The sequence below is a fragment of the Coturnix japonica genome, chromosome Z, assembly GCF_054131305.1.
Source record: "Coturnix japonica strain WE chromosome Z, WE-NBRP24, whole genome shotgun sequence".
Classification (NCBI taxonomy): domain Eukaryota; kingdom Metazoa; phylum Chordata; class Aves; order Galliformes; family Phasianidae; genus Coturnix; species Coturnix japonica.
The window spans coordinates 3521194-3539366 of NC_140702.1; the positions used below are offsets into that span (position 1 = coordinate 3521194).

General features: G+C 45.4%; 2 protein-coding genes across 2 annotated transcripts; one reads left to right on the forward strand and one right to left on the reverse strand.

Moving 5' to 3' along the window:
• Positions 1 to 2013: 2013 nt before the first annotated feature.
• On the reverse strand, positions 2014 to 6450 carry LOC146753541 (obscurin-like protein 1). The gene is made up of 2 exons (XM_085529383.1): positions 6160 to 6450; positions 2014 to 2327 (listed from the first exon to the last, which is right to left on the reverse strand). Exons 1-2 carry the CDS (start codon positions 6362 to 6364, stop codon positions 2014 to 2016), a joined length of 519 nt encoding a protein of 172 aa, XP_085385509.1. The 5' UTR covers positions 6365 to 6450.
• Positions 6451 to 13010: 6560 nt separating this feature from the next.
• On the forward strand, positions 13011 to 17937 carry LOC146753542 (obscurin-like protein 1). The gene is made up of 3 exons (XM_085530621.1): positions 13011 to 13272; positions 16821 to 17096; positions 17850 to 17937. The coding sequence occupies exons 1-2, from the start codon at positions 13068 to 13070 to the stop codon at positions 17045 to 17047; spliced, it is 432 nt and encodes a 143-aa protein (XP_085386747.1). The 5' UTR covers positions 13011 to 13067; the 3' UTR covers positions 17048 to 17096; positions 17850 to 17937.
• The last annotated feature ends 236 nt before the right edge of the window (positions 17938 to 18173 follow it).

Consider the following 18173-nt stretch of genomic DNA (forward strand, 5'->3'; position numbering starts at 1 on the left):
AACACACAAATGAACTCAGCTTTGCAGTGTTGTAATGGCTGATGAGGGAAGCCAAGGATCCTTCCACACTGTCAGCCTTCATTTCCAGAGACATACCTTTGGGGGTGATGGTAATGCTGCTCTTGTCATCTCTGGACTCACAGAAGTACTCTCCCTCATCCTCAGTCCAGATCCCTGTTATTGTCAGGGTTCTTCTGACCCCTTCCTCATCAATTTGGAAACGTTTGCTGGGTTTGATCTCAACTGCATTCCTGCGCCACACCACCTTCCCTTTGACATGGCTCACTTCCTCTTCCTCTAAGCCACATAAACAGCTGCTTAGTGCTCCCAAAGCGAATGCTCACCAGTTGATTCCAACTTGAAGGTCATCTTCTGGCCAGCAGCCTCGCAGATGTATTCTCCAGCACCTTTCTTCTCCAGCTGCTCCACAACCAGACGCCATGTTTTGCCCACAGATTCCATTCTGAACTTTCTGGAGGAGGCAAGCAGTCTTCCATCCTTGAACCATTTTACTCCAGTGCTGCTTCACAGCTGAGGGAGGCACTTGCTGTCAGGGCAGCACTCACCTCTTTCTGCACCTGCTCCTGGTTTATAAACACAGGTTTTGGCCCTGAGGGAAGAAAAGAAAAAGTATTGACTGAGGGACTGAAATGAGACCATCTTGCAGGTCTGTATGTACAGGTTGGAACAGGTTTAGGTTACCACTTGTGACCAAACTAATAGCCTTCACCAGAGAATATCAGCTCTTCTGTTGAAACTAAGTGTCAAATCTAGGCAAGAAAGAACCTAGGAGCTGAAGGAACCAAGAGGGTCCTTGAACACCAGTCCCATGGTTGCAAGTCACTATGCAAACATATTGAACCCAAAAGAACATCTGTCCTGCAGGCAACCAACGCCTGAGTTCCTTTTACTTAAGACCCACTGTGAAACATCAAAACACATAAACATGTGATAGTCAAACCACTGGCTGCCTTTTCATGACCCAGAATAGTACTCCTGGCTTCCTGAACAGACTACTCATGGCCTCTACCATTGCCACAACTGTGACTGTCAAAGGCACAAAGGAAATATGCTCACCAAAGCAGTCCTTTGTTCTTTGTGTGTGATTTGCAGATATCTGTTTTACTTGGAGCTCTGGGAATAGTCAGCTCTACCAGGTCTCTTACTGTGAGTAGCAGACTCACCTATCCAGATTTAGTCTGACTCAGCCTTGAATTTCTTGCTCCAGGTGATCAGTTTCCCCTCCTTGTACCACTTCACCTACGTCTTCACCTGGGCCACCTCGCAGCTCAGCGTGGCATTTTGAGTCAGTACAGCCTTCACCTCCTTTTGTACCTTGTCCTTGTTTGTAAACACGTCTTCTTCCTCTGCAGGGACATCACAACAGTCACACTGTTTTGCTGTAGTCTGCTGCAGAGCTTACTTCAGTTCCCCGTTTTCACTATACTTGCCCTTCACAGGAGCATCGTGATGCCTCATTAAGGCAGGAAAACACTTTCCCCTCTATTTTGCCTTGGGAAATGATAGGCACATCATATCACATCATATCATATCATATCATATCATATCATATCATATCATATCATATCATATCATATCATATCATATCATATCATATCATATCACAAAGCTAAACATTTCGCTATCTGATAGCAGATTTGGACATGAGATTTAGAACACCTGCATGCACTGTTGAACCTCCTCCCTTCTCTTTGTTTCTTCTGATGTCTCTCTACATTTCCAGTAAATCAGAAGGGAACGGCCCTCTAGAACAGGTTGCCCAAGGAGACTGTGGATGCTCCATCCCTGCAGGCATTCAAGGCCAGGCTGGATGTGGTTCTGGGCAGCCTGGGCTGCTGCTTGGCAACTCTGCACATAGGAGGGGGCTGGAACTGGATGAGCACTGTGGGCCTTTGCAACCCAGACCATTTATTAGTCTGATTATTGGCATTTTCAACCTCATTTTGTCCTTCAAATTTTGTAACCAGATCTCTTCAAACACCTCCCCTTTTCTCACTCCTTGCATGCTAAGATTCCAAGCATTTTCTCACCACTGACTTTCACTTGGAATGTTGCTTTGTCATCTTTTGTTTCACAGCTGTAGCTCCCTTGGTCTTTCAGGGTCACATTTTTGACCATGAGCTTGCGGTGCGTCCCCTGGGAGATGATGGTTGTCTTCTGGTCCTGCTTCACCTCTGTTTGATCTTTCTTCCATACAACAGCTCCGCTTGCAGCTGACACCTCACACACCAGCTCCAGGTCTTCAGAAGGACTGACTGATATTTCTGGAGTCATTTTGGGCTTGTTGACAACATTAATGGCTTCATCTGAAGAAAAAAAGAGAAAGTGGTTTACATCCTGACTCAGGCTTATTCAGCACAGCATGAAGATACAGTTAGAACTGATTGTAACGTCTCTGCTCATTACATTTGGGTGATGGAGTTTCACCTCTGGAGATACTCACATACAAACGTCTGTTTGATTCTCCTGTGTAAGGAAAGAGTAAGTTCTATGCAGACAGTTCTTATTTCTTTTAATCAAGTCTGTATTCTGCACGTGTTCTTCTGAAGCTAAAATGAAGGCAGCTAAGTAACGTGTTTGCAATGCATGAACAAACCTATTCAACACCTTGTCTCTAAGCTAACAAGCAGCGTTTGAAGAGCACATCAGTATTTCATGCCCTTCATTCCATCCAGACACAACCTGCCTGAGGAGCAAGCTGATGGCTGTCAGCTACAGGCAGACCTAGCTTAGCATTGCATTTCTTAGAGCAACAACTGTTGCTTTCAGTCACTGAATATACCAAGGCCAATTGCTATGCCAGGCACATTTATGGCATCAGTGAACAAATAATGCTTTAAAAATTGTAATAGACAGGAGCCATCTATTCTTTTAAAACTAGGTGACCAAAGAAGAACAGTCCCTCTAGAGTCAAGCTGTTTAGAACTAATAGCATCAATCAATGTCACGTAGATAGATTACTTCCCTGCCCTAAGACCATCTTGTGACCATTTGGTGCTCCTAATTAAGCCCTCTTAATGGCTTTTTTGTCTGAGCCATGTGACATTTTGTGATAGGAGTTACTGCTAGTGTTCCCTTCACCCTACACCAAAGTAGGAGGTATCCATTCTCAGGGAATCATGCAGGCTTCCTCTGGATTTGATGCTCAACAGACAGCCCCAGAACTTTTTAAATCTTAGCTTAGCTCTCATCCAATAATGTTCATCAAACAGTGCAACTTGTCCTTTGGGGATGCCTTTGTTCTGCATCAACCAGTTCCAACGGAGTCTTCTCGGCTTGTTTTAGATCAGTTTTTTAACAGATAAAGAAAGGGGCTTTGAATTACAAAGTGAAATTGCAGAATGCATGATTCTCAACCAAACAGAACGGGAGGTGGGATGCAGGGTGAATACCTGAGCCAACACCACCTGCAAGCAACCCTTCAATATCTTAGGAATCTCTAGCCATCCCAAATCCAGTGTTGTGCTTGATCTATCATCTCTGCTGAGTTTTTAGCCTGCTGATGGTGAGCATCATGGTGGTGATGGGTGAGCAGTTGGACTAGAGGGTATTAATCAACCTTAAGGAGCCTGTGATCAGAGGAATGTGAATGTGCTGTTAAAGGTCACAAGCGCTGCACTGCAGCATGAGCATACACAGCAAAAGGCTTTCAGTAGAGCTTCAGTTCATAAATGAGGACTGGGTTATGGAAAATAGGCTCAAGATAGAAACCAGAAACCAGATCTTAACGCCAGGTTCTGTGAATGCAGCCAGTTGAATTTCACAGATATTGAATTTCAATGACAATTTCTTGTGTTATTTTATCCTCCAGCTCCACCCTGAACAGGAACATGTCAGTGACAAGCATTACTCCTCCAGGCTTGACCTGACAGTGCTTTACTTGCACTATGAGCTAATGGCTGTGCTTACAGCACCTCAGGGAGACACCTCAGAGATCACAACGTCCTTCGGGTACAGCAGGAGACACTCAACTCTCCAAATGTGGAGTTTAATTTGTCAAAAGAGGAGACTGGATTCCCATGCTAAGAACTTAGGAACATTTCAGTCATAGGTTTAAAGATGATGTAAGTGCTGAGGCAATTCATGAACTAGAAGAATGAAGCCCAGATGTCAGGGCTCAAGTCGTGACTCCAGTTGTCTCTTTGTTTATGAAGTCTGCCTGTGCTGAAACAAAATATGGGCACACAAAATATGTACGATGGTAAAGAACTGCAGGGACATTGCTGACCATGAGGCATTCATTTATCATAAGGCCAAACATACACGTTTAATCCTAGTTCTAATTGCTAGATTCTAATTCAGAAGCTGGCAAATTGGCAGCTTTTATAAACCACGTACCAGATTACCTTATCTCCACAAGTTGAAAGACATACACTGTACAGGGGACAGAGCCAAAGGAAGAAGCCCAGGGCTTAAAGAAAATGTCTAAACTCGGAAAACTGAGGAAAGAATTGGAACAAGCAAACTAGAAGGAAATAAATGGAGGGTGTTCTATTACTGCATTGTAACCCCCTGGAAAACAAATCGAGCCTAAAAGATGGAGACAACACTTAGGACTGAAAAGAAAAACAGAATTCCTTTATGGAAGTTAATTGGAGCGCAAAAGTTAGATGATGAAACTGGCCTCTATTAACACACAGTGGAATAATTGTAGTCACCTCACCACTGCTGGATGTGAGCCCAGCCACACAAAAGCAGCTGCTGGTTTTCACTGCAGATACTGCAGGAAGGAGGAACAGCCTCCAGACTGGACCAGCTGAGCGTGGCCCTACCAGGATTTGCTCCAAAAGTCTTATTACCAGTAGTGCTTCCTGCTGAAATACATGGGGGTCCTCCTTTGATTCCAACCCCAACCCACCCCACCATGCCCCCTGATAACATCCATCAGGGCCACATCTCCACAGTTCCTGAACACCTCCAGGGATCCCACCACCTCCCTGGGTAGCCTGTGCCAGTTAATTCTGAGGGCAGACCTGCCAGTATGAAATATTATGCTAACGTGACAAAGAGGGAGAAGAAAAGCAAAATTAAGACTAGCTGACAAGCCTTGGCAGGAAGTTCTGCTCTCCATAAGTTTAGTCCCGTTATTCAATTCTGTTTGGAGCTGTCTCCATGCCTCTCTGGAGTTTGTTCTTTGAGAAGAAGCAATTAAGTAAGCTCTCCAATGCCAAAGTGCATACACTACTCTAGGGCTTTGTTGTTTCTCCATGGATCAACAAGGGTGACAAGCCAGAAGAATATGATGAAGAGCCTCATGCATACTCAGTGTAAAAAAGAACAAGGCAATTGTTGCTGGGAAGAAGGTGCATTTGCATTTGTGTCTTCTGCAGAGGGTACTGCAGAAATGGAAAGTCTTCCCCTGGAGCAAACAAAGGGCTCTCATTTATTGCAATCAAGGCCCAGTGTGTGGATCTCAGAGATCAGACCTAAACCCTGCAGCAAAACAGAGACCTGCGTGGGAAAGTTCAGTTTCTCCCTACATCTGTGTAAGAAAAAGCCCACCATGGAATGACAGCTAAGTAAACATCCCTGTGACTCGTCACAGGTCTCTTCTACATGTCAGTGCTGAGCAATTCAAGATATTTAATTTGGTCTTCTTGCCAGATTTACTAAGTAAAAATCAACCAAACATCTCCTTCTACTGATTAAGAATGCTCTAAACATGCTTCTGCAGAGGTTTCCACCCAGTGACAAACAGCTCCTCCCATCACGAATGTTTATTTGTTATATTTGGTCATGCAACGCTGATTGATATTATTGGAATGATTGCTCCCCTACTTCTAAACTATTCCAGTGCAATCAGAAAGGCTGTCTGAACCTGGAGCTGAAAGTACTGCTCTATGGTGATGCAGTGGTAAACCTGCTGACTGAATGCACTGGCCAAGAGCTGTGAACTGCAGACATTCATCAGCTGGCATGAAGCAATCTGGTTCAGATACCAAGCAGCTGGGTAGATTGGCTTACCCTACACTCAGTGCTATCATGTTTAGGTCATTACCAGGACTCACGTCAGTCCATGGGATGCAATTTCAGGTATTTGGTACAGTCAGTGAATGCCTGCAGCCCCAGTTCTAATCATCAGATCACAGCAACTATGCCTTGACTATAAGAGGAAAGGAGAAGGATCAAAGCAAATACCTCTCACTCTCATCTTGCTGCTGACATCAACATTTTTGGCAACAAATTTCACTTCTGCTCCATCATCGTTCTTGGTGACGTTCTTTATCATTAGGCTGTGAGTACTTTGGGTTCTCTTGATGATGCAGGTCTCGCTTTCCTGTAAGACTTTACCATTGATGTACCAAGTGCCGCAACACGTTGTTGTAAGGTCAATAGTAAACATGGCATTCCTTCCAGGTACAGCTTCACCAGTTGTTAGTGGGGATTTCACAGCCAGGACTGGTTCTGAGGAAGAACAACATGGATGTCTTAATGCTCTTTAGATGCAAGTCTGGGATCTCATTTGGAGATGGAAGATTAAATCATAGGTACATTTCTACTTCACCCTTTGCATGAGTGCTGGAAGAAGCACTTCTATGCTTCAAATCTGTTACAGAAAGTTCTGCCTCTTGCACATGTGAGATATCAAAAGATAAGGATATTCATGTCTCTGTCACAGAAACATAACTTGTATCACTTTAGTGGTAGCTGAAGGTTGATAGGAGATAGGAGAACTAGGAATAAGGGAAAGCCTTTGGTGTGTTAATGCACCACTATCCTTCAAGTCAAAGAAAACAACTTTAGGGAACCAACACAGCTGCTCAGCACACACTGACCCATTTCCATTGGGGCTTTTGTGCTTACCAAGGTGCACGCTCCCTGGGAATTCCAGAGACGGGCTCTGTCCATGCACATTGATTGCAGACACTCGGAACTGATCATCAGCCTCTTCAGACAGATTGCTCACCGTGAACTCTGGGACGGGGACATGAGACTCGTGGCACCTCACCCAGGTGAAGCCAGTTAGTTTCTTGCGTTCCACAATGTAGCCATCGATTGGAATGGGGCGGTGCATCTTCGGAGGGGACCATGCCAGCGTCACTGAGGTTTCTATTTTATTTTTCACCACGGAGTCAACTGGGGGCTGGGTGGGAGGTTTTCTGGGAGCTGAACAGAAAGAAATACAGAAATATTAGCATAAGGTCATGTAGGCTGGAAAAGACCTTCAAGATCAGCAGACTCAACTTTCAGCATGACCTACTGAGTCCCACCATTAACTACTGTGGTACCTGAGGACATACATGACAAGCTTATTCCTGCAGGTATTTGCATAGTGAATATATTCACCCTCTGGTTGCTTCTGAACATTTTAGAGGTTAAATTCCCATCAGACTTTTTCACTGTGTGCAGCCACTGATACAGGCAGGAGGCTGGGAATTACCTGATGGGCTCTAGTTACAGACTACTGACACAGTAAAGGATTGATTTCATTTCATTTTGGCCATCAGAAGGTATGGTGTCTGCTTTAAGTCACCCAATTATAATTTAAGACTCCAATTATAATCATATGGAGAACAGCGCATTTAGGAGAACTCATCTCATCTCAATAAACCTGAATGAAATCACAGAATCATAGGATCACGGGAGGGCTTGGGTTGGAAGAAACCTTCAAGATCATCCAGTTCTAAACACCCTGCCATGGGCTGGCTGCCCACTAACCAGCTCAGGCTGCCCATCACCCATCCAACCTCGCCTTCAACACCAAGGACAGGCATCCACAGCTTCTCTGGGCAGCCTGAAATGGAAGCAATGAGCCACATGTTGAAGATACTCAAACATTCATGACTGTAGAGAGAGCCAAATACTCCATACATATTGCCTGCCTGGTCAATGGTATTAAAATGCCAACAACAGACTCATCCAGCTCATTGAAAATGGTGTGAACATGGCGTACAGTATTCTTCCAGCAGCTAGTTAGATCTGCAAAGAGCAAAGACAGGAAATCTCAATGCCATACAATTTTCCTGACCCGTCCTGACACATAACTGCTTTGATGTGCACTGTTACCAGCCTGTCAGTTGCTGTTAGTCAGTGCTGGATGCCAAAGGTCCCACTAACACAGCATGAAGCCAAAAGCTAGACGCTGGAATCAGATCTCCTGACCTTACCATCAGAAATTGAGATGTCATATTTTGCTCAGAGGTGCCTGCTTTTAGGAGGGACAGCTACCGAGCTTTTTCTGCTCCAGGAACCAGCTTGAGCTCCAGAATTTAAACAGCAGTCAGAAATTAAACTGAGCTTTGTCACCTCCATCAAATAGAAGGAGTGGTTGGGTGGTACAGCTTTCCAAATAACTTAGAAACTGGCACAACAATCAGATGCCTACCTTTTCTTTTTTAACTTGTTAATACATAGAGCTTAATAGCATCAGAATGCCCCAAGCACTTCAGATAACATGACAGCTATAAACCCTTCTTTAAGGATTCCTTAGAGTAACTGTAATTCAGTGGTGCTGGTGGGAGAAGGGAAGTCCTAATCTTCCCAGATGGTGAATAGAGTTGATGTTCACATGCAGACTGGTGCTGCAGCACAGCCAGAAACCACTCATTTGGGAAACACAGCACCAAGAAAATAATGGGAATAGCTTCATAAAATCAGGCAGCTTCACCCAAATTTCCGTCTGATCATCACAGTGGCCCTCCTTTGGACCCACCCCAACAGCTCCACATCCTTCCCAGGCCTGGACACAGTGCTGCAAATAGGGCCTCACAAGAGCTGAGCAGGAGGGGACAATCACCTCCCTCTCCTGCTGGCCACCCCTTTTTCAGTGCAGCCCAGAACACACATGGATCTATCTTTTTCATATGTATATTTCCATAGATGTACATATATATACCACAGCTACACCCCCACAATCTGCTACAACTTCATATTCCTCCCCACAGTCCCCGACAGCCCCCAGTAGCCCCATATCACCCTAAGGCCCCCACAACCCTCTATCTCTCCATACACCACCCCTTAAAGCCCCATACCTGCCCATATCCTCCAATAGCTCCCCACAACCCCTACACACCCTCAGAGCCCCCTAGAGCCCCTAGTCCTCCTATGGCCCACCACAGCCCCATATCCCCCCTACAGTCCCCCTCAGCTCCCTTTACAGCCCCTGCACAGCTCTATAGAACAGTCTGATAGAACTACCTCTAGCAGAAGCAATCTCCACACAGAGATCCTTTCCCAGTGGCACTCAGCCCTTCAGTGGGGTCTAAGAGAGCTGCAGCCAGACTCAAACACAACTGCTCACACAGCTCAGCTGCCTTCACCTGTGCTCCTGACGCTGACACATTGCAGCCCCACATCCCCCTCTGCCCCCCCCACAACGGCCACTCCCGCGCACTGCGGCTCAGCCAATCGGAGCCAGCGGAGCTGCCGCTGCCCAATGGGAGGCCGGGGGAGGCCGGCGCTGGGACGGGGAGAGGAGAGAAGAGACAGAGGCAGCACTGAGGTGGGATGGGCTGATGGGGAGTGCGGGGAGGACAGGGGGGTGTGGGGCTGTGGGGGGGCAGAGGGGGATGTGGGGCTGCAATGTGTCAGCGTCAGGAGCACAGGTGAAGGCAGCTGAGCTGTGTGAGCAGTTGTGTTTGAGTCTGGCTGCAGCTCTCTTAGACCCCACTGAAGGGCTGAGTGCCACTGGGAAAGGATCTCTGTGTGGAGATTGCTTCTACTAGAGGTAGTTCTATCACACTGTTCTATAGAGCTGTGCAGGGGCTGTGGGGGTCTCTAGGGAGTCTCTATTTCCTCTCACAAACGTCCTACAAACCATGTCTGGGCAGTGCTGTCTCGGCCTGGATCTCAGCTCCTGAGACTGTCAGATGTGAAGCAGCAGCTGCTGGGACAGGGCTGGCTCTGTGTGCCCTCTGTGGGTCTGTGGGCATAGAGTGGGGCAGAGGGATGACTGTGAGAGGGAGGAATTGCCCAGCCACTAGAAAGAGGAAATCAGCTGAAAAGGGGAAATTTGAGAAGCACTGAGGCTGTGGCTGTTTGGACAGTAAGAAGAAACCAAGCTGTCACTGTGCAGATGGGAACTCCAGTAGGAGAGCTGTGGTGGCTTTACAGATGGCAGACAGCAGCTGGAGTGTAGAGCCAAGGGTAGGGGGGGGATCTTCCTCTTAGCAATGCCATGCAAAGAATGATGCAGACTCCTGCAGGGTCGGCTTTGCTGTGTGACCCTGGGTGGAAGCAGCTGGAAGGTCTCAGCCCTTCTGCGTTATCCCAGGAGCTGGGGCAGTGCTCGGTCTCATCCCACCTCTGCTAATAGCAAATGCAGAATCCCTTATCTGTGTGCCCTTTTCTCTCATGTAGAGTCACCGACCCTGGGACGTTCAAGAAACGTTTGGATGTTGTGTTGAGGGATATGATTTAACTGGGAAGTATTGGTGATGGTTGGACTGGATGATCTTATAGGTCTTTTCCAACCTTGATAATTCTATGGAGTTGTAGCAGATTGTGGGACTGTAGGTGTGGTATATATATGTACATCTATGGGAATATCCGTATGAAAAAGATAGATCCATGCAAATAGCAAAGGGTTGGAACTGGATGATCTTTGAGATCCTTTTCAACCCAGGCCATTCTATGACTGTACAGTTCCATAGTGGAACAAATATAAATTGCTAACTATGTAAAACATGGAGTCAAACCTGTGTGATTTGTCCATACCAGGAGATGATTAGAAAACAGTTTGTAAGCTACAAAGCTGCTTGCATGAAAGGAAAAGAAAATAAAACTACAAGAAAAAGGGAAAACCTTTCTTCCTGAAAATAGGAAGAATAATGGACCTGACATGAAATTTGGGTGAAGCTGCCTGATTTTATGAAGCTATTCCCATTATTTTCTTGGTGCTGTGTATCCCAAATGAGTGGTTTCTGGCTGTGCTGCAGCACCAGTCTGCATGTGAACATCAACTCTATTCACCATCTGGGAAGATTAGGACTTCCCTTCTCCTAGCAGCACCACTGAATTACAGTTACTCAGTGGTTAAACAAAGGAATCCTTAAAGAAGGGTTTACAGCTGTCGTGTTGTCTGAAGTGCTTGGGGCATTCTGATGCTATTAAGCTCTATGTATTAACAAGTTAAAAAAGAAAAGGTAGGCATCTGATTGTTGTACCAGTTTCTAAGTTATTTGGAAAGCTGTAGAACCCAACCACTCCTTCTATTTGATGGATGTGACAAAGCTCAGTTTAATTTCTGACTGCTGTTTAAATTCTGAATCTTGAGCTGGATCCTGGAGTAGAAAAAGCTCGGAAACTGTCCCTCCTACAAGCAGGCACCTCTGAGCAAAATATGACATCTCAGTTTCTGATGGTAAGGTCAGGAGATCTGATTCCAGCGTCTAGCTTTCGGCTTCATGCTATGTTAGTGGGACCTTTGGCATCTAGCACTGACCAACAACTGACAGGCTGGTAACAGTGCACCCCAAAGCAGTTATGTGTCTATTTATGTTATGAGGGAAAATTGTATGGCATTGAGATTTCCTATTTTTACTCTTTGCAGATCTAACTAGCTGTTGGAAGAATCCTGTACGCTGTGTTCACACCATTTTCAATGAGCTGGATGAGTCTGTTGTTGGCATTTTAATACCATTGACCAGGCAGGCAATATGTATGGAGTATTTGGCTCTCTCTACAGTCATGAATATTTGAGTATCTTCAACATGTGGCTCATTGCTTCCATTTCAGGCTGCCCAGAGAAGCTGTGGATGCCTGTCCTTGGTGTTGAAGGCGAGGTTGGATGGGTGATGGGCAGCCTGAGCTGGTTAGTGGGCAGCCAGCCCATGGCAGGGTGTTTAGAACTGGATGATCTTGAAGGTTTCTTCCAACCCAAGCCCTCCCGTGATCCTATGATTCTGTGATTTCATTCAGGTTTATTAGGATAAGTTCTCCTGAATGCGCTGTTCTCCATATGATTATAATTGGAGTCTAGATGGATGACTTAAACCAGACTCCAAACTTTTTGATGGCCAAAATGAAATGAAATCAATCCTTTACTGTGTCAGTAGTCTGTAACTAGAGCCCATCAGGTAACTCCCAGCCTCCTGCCTGTATCAGTGGCTGAACACAGTGGAAAAAGTCTGATGGGATTTTAACCTCTAAAATGTTCCAAAGCAACCAGAGGGTGAATATATTCACTATGCAAATACCTGCAGGAATAAGCTTGTCATGTATGTCCTCAGGTACCACAGTAGTTAATGGTGGGACTCAGTAGGTCATGCTGAAAGTTGAGTCTGCTGATCTTGAAGGTCTTTTCCAGCCTACATGACCTTATGCTAATATTTCTGTATTTATTTCTGTTCAGCTCCCAGAAAACCTCCCACCCAGCCCCCAGCTGACCCCGTGGTGAAAAATAAAACAGAAACCTCAGTGACGCTAGCATGGTCCCCTCCGAAGATGCACCGCCCCATTCCAATCGATGGCTACATTGTGGAACCCAATAAACTAACTGGCTTCACCTGGGTGAGGTGCCACGAGTCTCATGTCCCCGTCCCAGAGTTCACGGTGAGCAATCTGTCTGAAGAGGCTGATGATCAGATCCGAGTGTCTGCAGTCAATGTGCATGGACAGAGCCTGTATCTGGAATTCCCAGGAAGCATGCACCTTGGTAAGCACAAAAACCCCAATGGAAATGGGTCAGTGTGTGCTGAGCAGCTGTGTTGGTTCCCTAAAGATGTTTCATTTGACTTTAAGGATAGCAGTGCATTAACACACCAAAGGCTTTCCTTTATTCCTAGTTCTCCTATCTCCTATCAACCTCCAGCTACCACTAAAGTGATACAAGTTCTGTTTCTGTGAGAGAGACGTGAATATCCTTATCTTTTGATATCTCACATGTGCAAGAGGCAGAACATTCTGTAACAGATCTTAAGCACAGAAGTGCTTCTTCTAGCACTCATGCAAAGGGAGAAGTAGAAATGTACCCATGATTTAATCTTCCATCTCTAAATGAGATACCAGACTTGCATCTAAAGAGCATTACATGTTCTTCCTCAGGACCAGTCCTGGTTGTGAAATCCCCCCTAACAACTGGTGAAGCTGTACCTGGAGGGGATGCCATGTTTACTACTGATCTTACAACAATGTGTTGCAGCACTTGGTACCTCAGTGGTAAAGTCTTACAGGAAAGCGAGACCTGCATCATCAAGAGAACCCAAACTACTCACAGCCTAATCATAAAGAACATCACCAAGAACGATGGTGGAGCAGAAGTGAAATTTGTTGCCGAAAATGTTGATGTCAGCACCAAGATGAGAGTGAGAGGTATTTGCTTTGATCCTTCTCCTTTCCTCTTATAGTCAAGGCATAGTTGCTGTGATCTGATGATTAGAACTGGGGCTGCAGGCATTCACTGACTGTACCAAATACCTGAAATTGCATCCCATGGACTGACGTGAGTCCTGGTAATGACCTAAACATGATAGCACTGAGTGTAGGGTAAGCCAATCTACCCAGCTGCTTGGTATCTGAACCAGATTGCTTCATGCCAGCTGATGAATGTCTGCAGTTCACAGCTCTTGGCCAGTGCATTCAGTCAGCAGGTTTACCACTGCATCACCATAGAGCAGTACTTTCAGCTCCAGGTTCAGACAGCCTTTCTGATTGCACTGGAATAATTTAGAAGTAGGGGAGCAATCATTCCAATAATATCTCTATCAATCAGCGTTGCATGACCAAATAGAACAAATAAACATTCATGATGGGAGGACCTGTTTGTCATTGGGTGGAAACCTCTGCAGAAGCATGTTTAGAGCATTCTTAATCAGTAGAAGGAGATGTTTGGTTGATTTTTACTTAGTAAATCCGGCAAGAAGACCAAATGAAATATCTTGAATTGCTCAGCACTGACACAATGATGAGTGCAGGAACAGAAGGTGATACTTTTTCAGAGATGTTGCAGCAAACATTGACCATGTTAGCCTGATATCAATTGAACTAACGAGGCCTTTGCTCCTGACAGGTGCTGCAGTGAGATTTACCAATAAGAGCAAAGATGTAGAAAAGATCTGCGCTCGGCTGCGTGAGGAAGCCAAACTGCAGGCTGAGCTTTCAGACACAGGCGCTACTGTGGAGTGGATGAAGGATGGGAAGGAGCTCAAGGCCAGTGAAAAATATGAACTGCACATTGTGGGGAAGAAACACATCCTGAAAATTCACAACGTCTCAATGGATGATGCTGTAAGTTGTCAGTGCATCTGTGAGGGGGATAAAATGCATGAGTTTGCATGATGAGGCTCTTCATCATATTCTGCTGGCTTGTCACCCTTGTTGATCCATGGAGAAACAAGAAAGGCCTAGAGTAGTGCATGCACTTTGGCATTGGAGAGCTTACTTAATTGCTTCTTCTCAAAGAACAAACTCCAGAGAGTCATGGAGACATCTCCAAACAGAATTGAATAATGGGACTAAATTGATGGAGAGCAGAACTTCCTGCCACGGCTTGTCAGCTAGTCTTAATTTTGCTTTTCTTCTCTCTGTCATGTTAGCATAATATTTCATACTGGCAGGTCTGCCCAAAGAATTAAATGAATTAGCTGATGGACGTTTCCATGTGCTTTGCACTGTAATGTGACTATCAAATGAGTAATCAATGCTGTTATTTTAAAATCTGTGTTGGCAAGCTGTAAGACAAACAGCTGCTGTTGGTAGCTTGGTTACTGCAGAATCAGCTTTTGTGTATCTCATAGATAGGGAAGAGACCCTTAAGGGTCAGCTAGTTGGACTCCCTTGCAATGAACAGGGGCACCGCAGCTCCATCAGGTGCTCTGAGCCCTGTCCATCCTGACTTTGAACATCCTCAGGCTCACAAATCTTATACCTATGCCACACACTCGCAGTATTTCACCATTCAGCATCACCACTTGTATCTTCTCTTGCTGTAAATCAGAGCTAGCTGGTAAATCATCTGCTGTGCGGGTCAGCTGTGTCTCTCCCATGGGCATCACGTGGCTGCTGGGAGGCTCTGATGAGCTGCAGCCAGAGGTGTGTCACCCGCTGGGCCTCGTGCCCAAAGGAGCCCACAGGAAAGTGTTGTTGCAGTTTGTCATGCACTGCACTGCCATGAGACTTGACGTGCCAGACATCCTCTGACACGTGAGCTCCTGCATCCAGGCAGGACATCTGAGACGTCTCCTTCAGCCTGACGTGGCTGCAGTTTCACACTGGTTTTACTAAGGAAGGAGAAGGCACGTGGATGAAACTCTTTTCCTGCTCTTCCTGGCATTAGCTCATAGTACAAGTAAAGCACTGTCAGGTCAAGCCTGGAGGAGTAATGCTTGTCACTGATCTGTTCCTGTTCAGGGTGGAGCTGGAGGGTAAAATAACACAAGAAATTGTCATTGAAATTCAATATCTGTGAAATTCAGCTGGCTGCATTCACAGAACCTGGCGTTAAGATCTGTTTTCTGGTTTATTTCTTGAGCCTATTTTCCATAACCCAGCCCTCATTTATGAACCGAAGCTCTACTGAAAGCCTTTTGCTGTGTATGCTCATGCTGCAGTGCAGCTCTTGTGACCTTTAACAGCACATTCAATTTCCTCTGATCAGAGGATCCTTAAGGTTGATTAAGACCCTCTAGTCCGACTGCTCACCCATCTCCACCAAGATGCTCACCATCAGCAGGCTAAAAACTCAGCAGAGATGATAGATCAAGCCCAACACTGGATTTGGGATGGCTAGAGATTCCTAAGATATTGAAGGATTGCTTGCAGGTGGTGTTGGCTCAGGTATTCACCCTGCATCCCACCTCCCGTTCTGTTTGGTTGAGAATCATGCATTCTGCAATTTCACTTTGTAATTCAAAGACCCTGGCTTTATCTGTTGAAAAACTGATCTAAAACAAGCCAAGAAGACTCCGTTGGAACTGGTGGATGCAGAACAAAGGCATCCCCAAAGGACAAGTTGCACTGTTTGATGAACATTATTGGATGAGAGCTAAGCTAAGATTTAAAAAGTTCTGGGGCTGTCTCTGAGCATCAAATCCAGAGGAAGCCTGCATGATTCCCTGAGAATGGATACCTCCTACTTTGGTGTAGGGTGAAGGGAACACTAGCAGTAACTCCTATCACAAAATGTCACATGGCTCAGACAAAAAAGCCATCAAGAGGGCTTAATTAGGAGCAACAAATGGTCACAAGATGGTCTTAGGGCAGGGAAGTAATCTATCTATGTGATATTGATTGATGCTGTTAGTTCTTAACAGCTTGACTCTAGAGGGACTGTTCTTCTTTGGTTACCTAGTTTTAAAAGAATAGATGGCTCCTGTCTATTACAATTTTTAACGCATTATTTGTTCACTGATGCCATAAATGTGCCTGGCATAGCAATTGGCCTTGGTATATTCAGTGACTGAAAGCAACAGTTGTTGCTCTAAGAAATGCAATGCTAAGCTAGGTCTGCCTGTAGCTGACAGCCATCAGCTTGCTCCTCAGGCAGGTTCTGTCTGGATGGAATGAAGGGCATGAAATACTGATGTGCTCTTCAAACGCTGCTTGTTAGCTTAGAGACAAGGTGTTGAATAGGTTTGTTCATGCATTGCAAACACGTTACTTAGCTGCCTTCATTTTAGCTTCAGAAGAACACGTGCAGAATACAGAATTGATTAAAAGAAATAAGAACTGTCTGCATAGAACTTACTCTTTCCTTACACAGGAGAATCAAGCACACGTTTGTATGTGAGTATCTCCGGAGGTGAAACTCGATCACCCAAATGTAATGAGCAGAGACATTACAATCAGTTCTAACTGTATCTTCATGCTGTGCTGAATAAGCCTGAGTCAGGATGTAAACCACTTTCTCTTTTTTTCTTCAGATGAAGCCATTAATGTTGTCAACAAGCCCAAAATGACTCCAGAAATATCAGTCAGTCCTTCTGAAGACCTGGAGCTGGTGTGTGAGGTGTCAGCTGCAAGCGGAGCTGTTGTATGGAAGAAAGATCAAACAGAGGTGAAGCAGGACCAGAAGACAACCATCATCTCCCAGGGGACGCAGCGCAAGCTCATGGTCAAAAATGTGACCCTGAAAGACCAAGGGAGCTAGAGCTGTGAAACAAAAGATGACAAAGCAACATTCCAAGTGAAAGTCAGAGGTGAGAAAATGCTTGGAATCCCAGAGATAAAGGAACGCTTCATTTGGTGTGTCTTGCATTTGGAGGATCAACTTGCCGCCCCTCTGGTGCAAAACATTTTGGTCAACTAGTGTCATAGCAACACTTTTCTACATGTGCTTTTCCATCCAGGAATGAATTCCTGCAACAAACCATAGGCAAGGAGGGTAACTTGTGCAGCTCTTGTAGTCAGCTGATGTCTGCAGGGTTACAGTGCAAGAGCACACCAGGCATGCAAGGAGTGAGAAAAGGGGAGGTGTTTGAAGAGATCTGGTTACAAAATTTGAATGACACAATGAGGTGGATAATGCCAATAATCAGACTCATAAATGACCTGGGTTGCAAAGGCCCACAGTGCTCATCCAGTTCCAGCCCCCTCCTATGTGCAGAGTTGCCAAGCAGCAGCCCAGGCTGCCCAGAACCACATCCAGCCTGGCCTTGAATGCCTGCAGGGATGGAGCATCCACAGTCTCCTTGGGCAGCCTGTTCTAGAGGGCCGTTCCCTTCTGATTTACTGGAAATGTAGAGAGACATGAGCAGAAAAAAAGAGAAGGGGGAGGTTCAGCTGTGCATGCAGGTGTTCTAAATCTCATGTTCAAATCTGCTATTAGACTGCAAAACGTTTAGCTTTATGATATGATATGGTATGATATGATATGGTATGATATGATATGATATGATATGATATGATATGATATGATATGATATGATATGATATGCCTATCATTTCCCAAGGTGAGTCTACAAACAAGGACAAGGTAGACAAGGAGGTGAAGCTGTACTGACCCAAAATGCCACGCTGAGCTGCGAGGAAGCCCAGGAGAAGGTGGAGGTGAAGGGGTACAAGGAGGGGAAACTGATCACCTGGAGCAAGAAGTTCAACGCTGAGTCAGAGGGCAAACGGCGTCGGCTGGTGGTGAGCCAGGTGGAGAAGAAAGATGCAGGGGAGTACAGCTGCGAGGCTGCTGGCCAGAAACTCACCTTCAAAGTCGATGTAACAGGTGAGAAAGGGTACTTTTTGACCTTTCTATTTCTAGAATAATTTCTCGAATATTTATA

Excerpts from the sequence above, each read along its gene's own strand:
- LOC146753541 (XM_085529383.1), bottom strand. The coding sequence starts at position 6,364 with ATGTTTACTATTGACCTTACAACAACGTGTTGCGGCACTTGGTACATC. Across the intron at positions 2,328-6,159 it reads CAGCAAGATGAGAGTGAGAG|ATGAAGCCATTAATGTTGTC; the intron begins GTATTTGCTTTG and ends TTTTTTCTTCAG.
- LOC146753542 (XM_085530621.1), top strand. The coding sequence starts at position 13,068 with ATGTTTACTACTGATCTTACAACAATGTGTTGCAGCACTTGGTACCTC. Across the intron at positions 13,273-16,820 it reads CACCAAGATGAGAGTGAGAG|ATGAAGCCATTAATGTTGTC; the intron begins GTATTTGCTTTG and ends TTTTTTCTTCAG.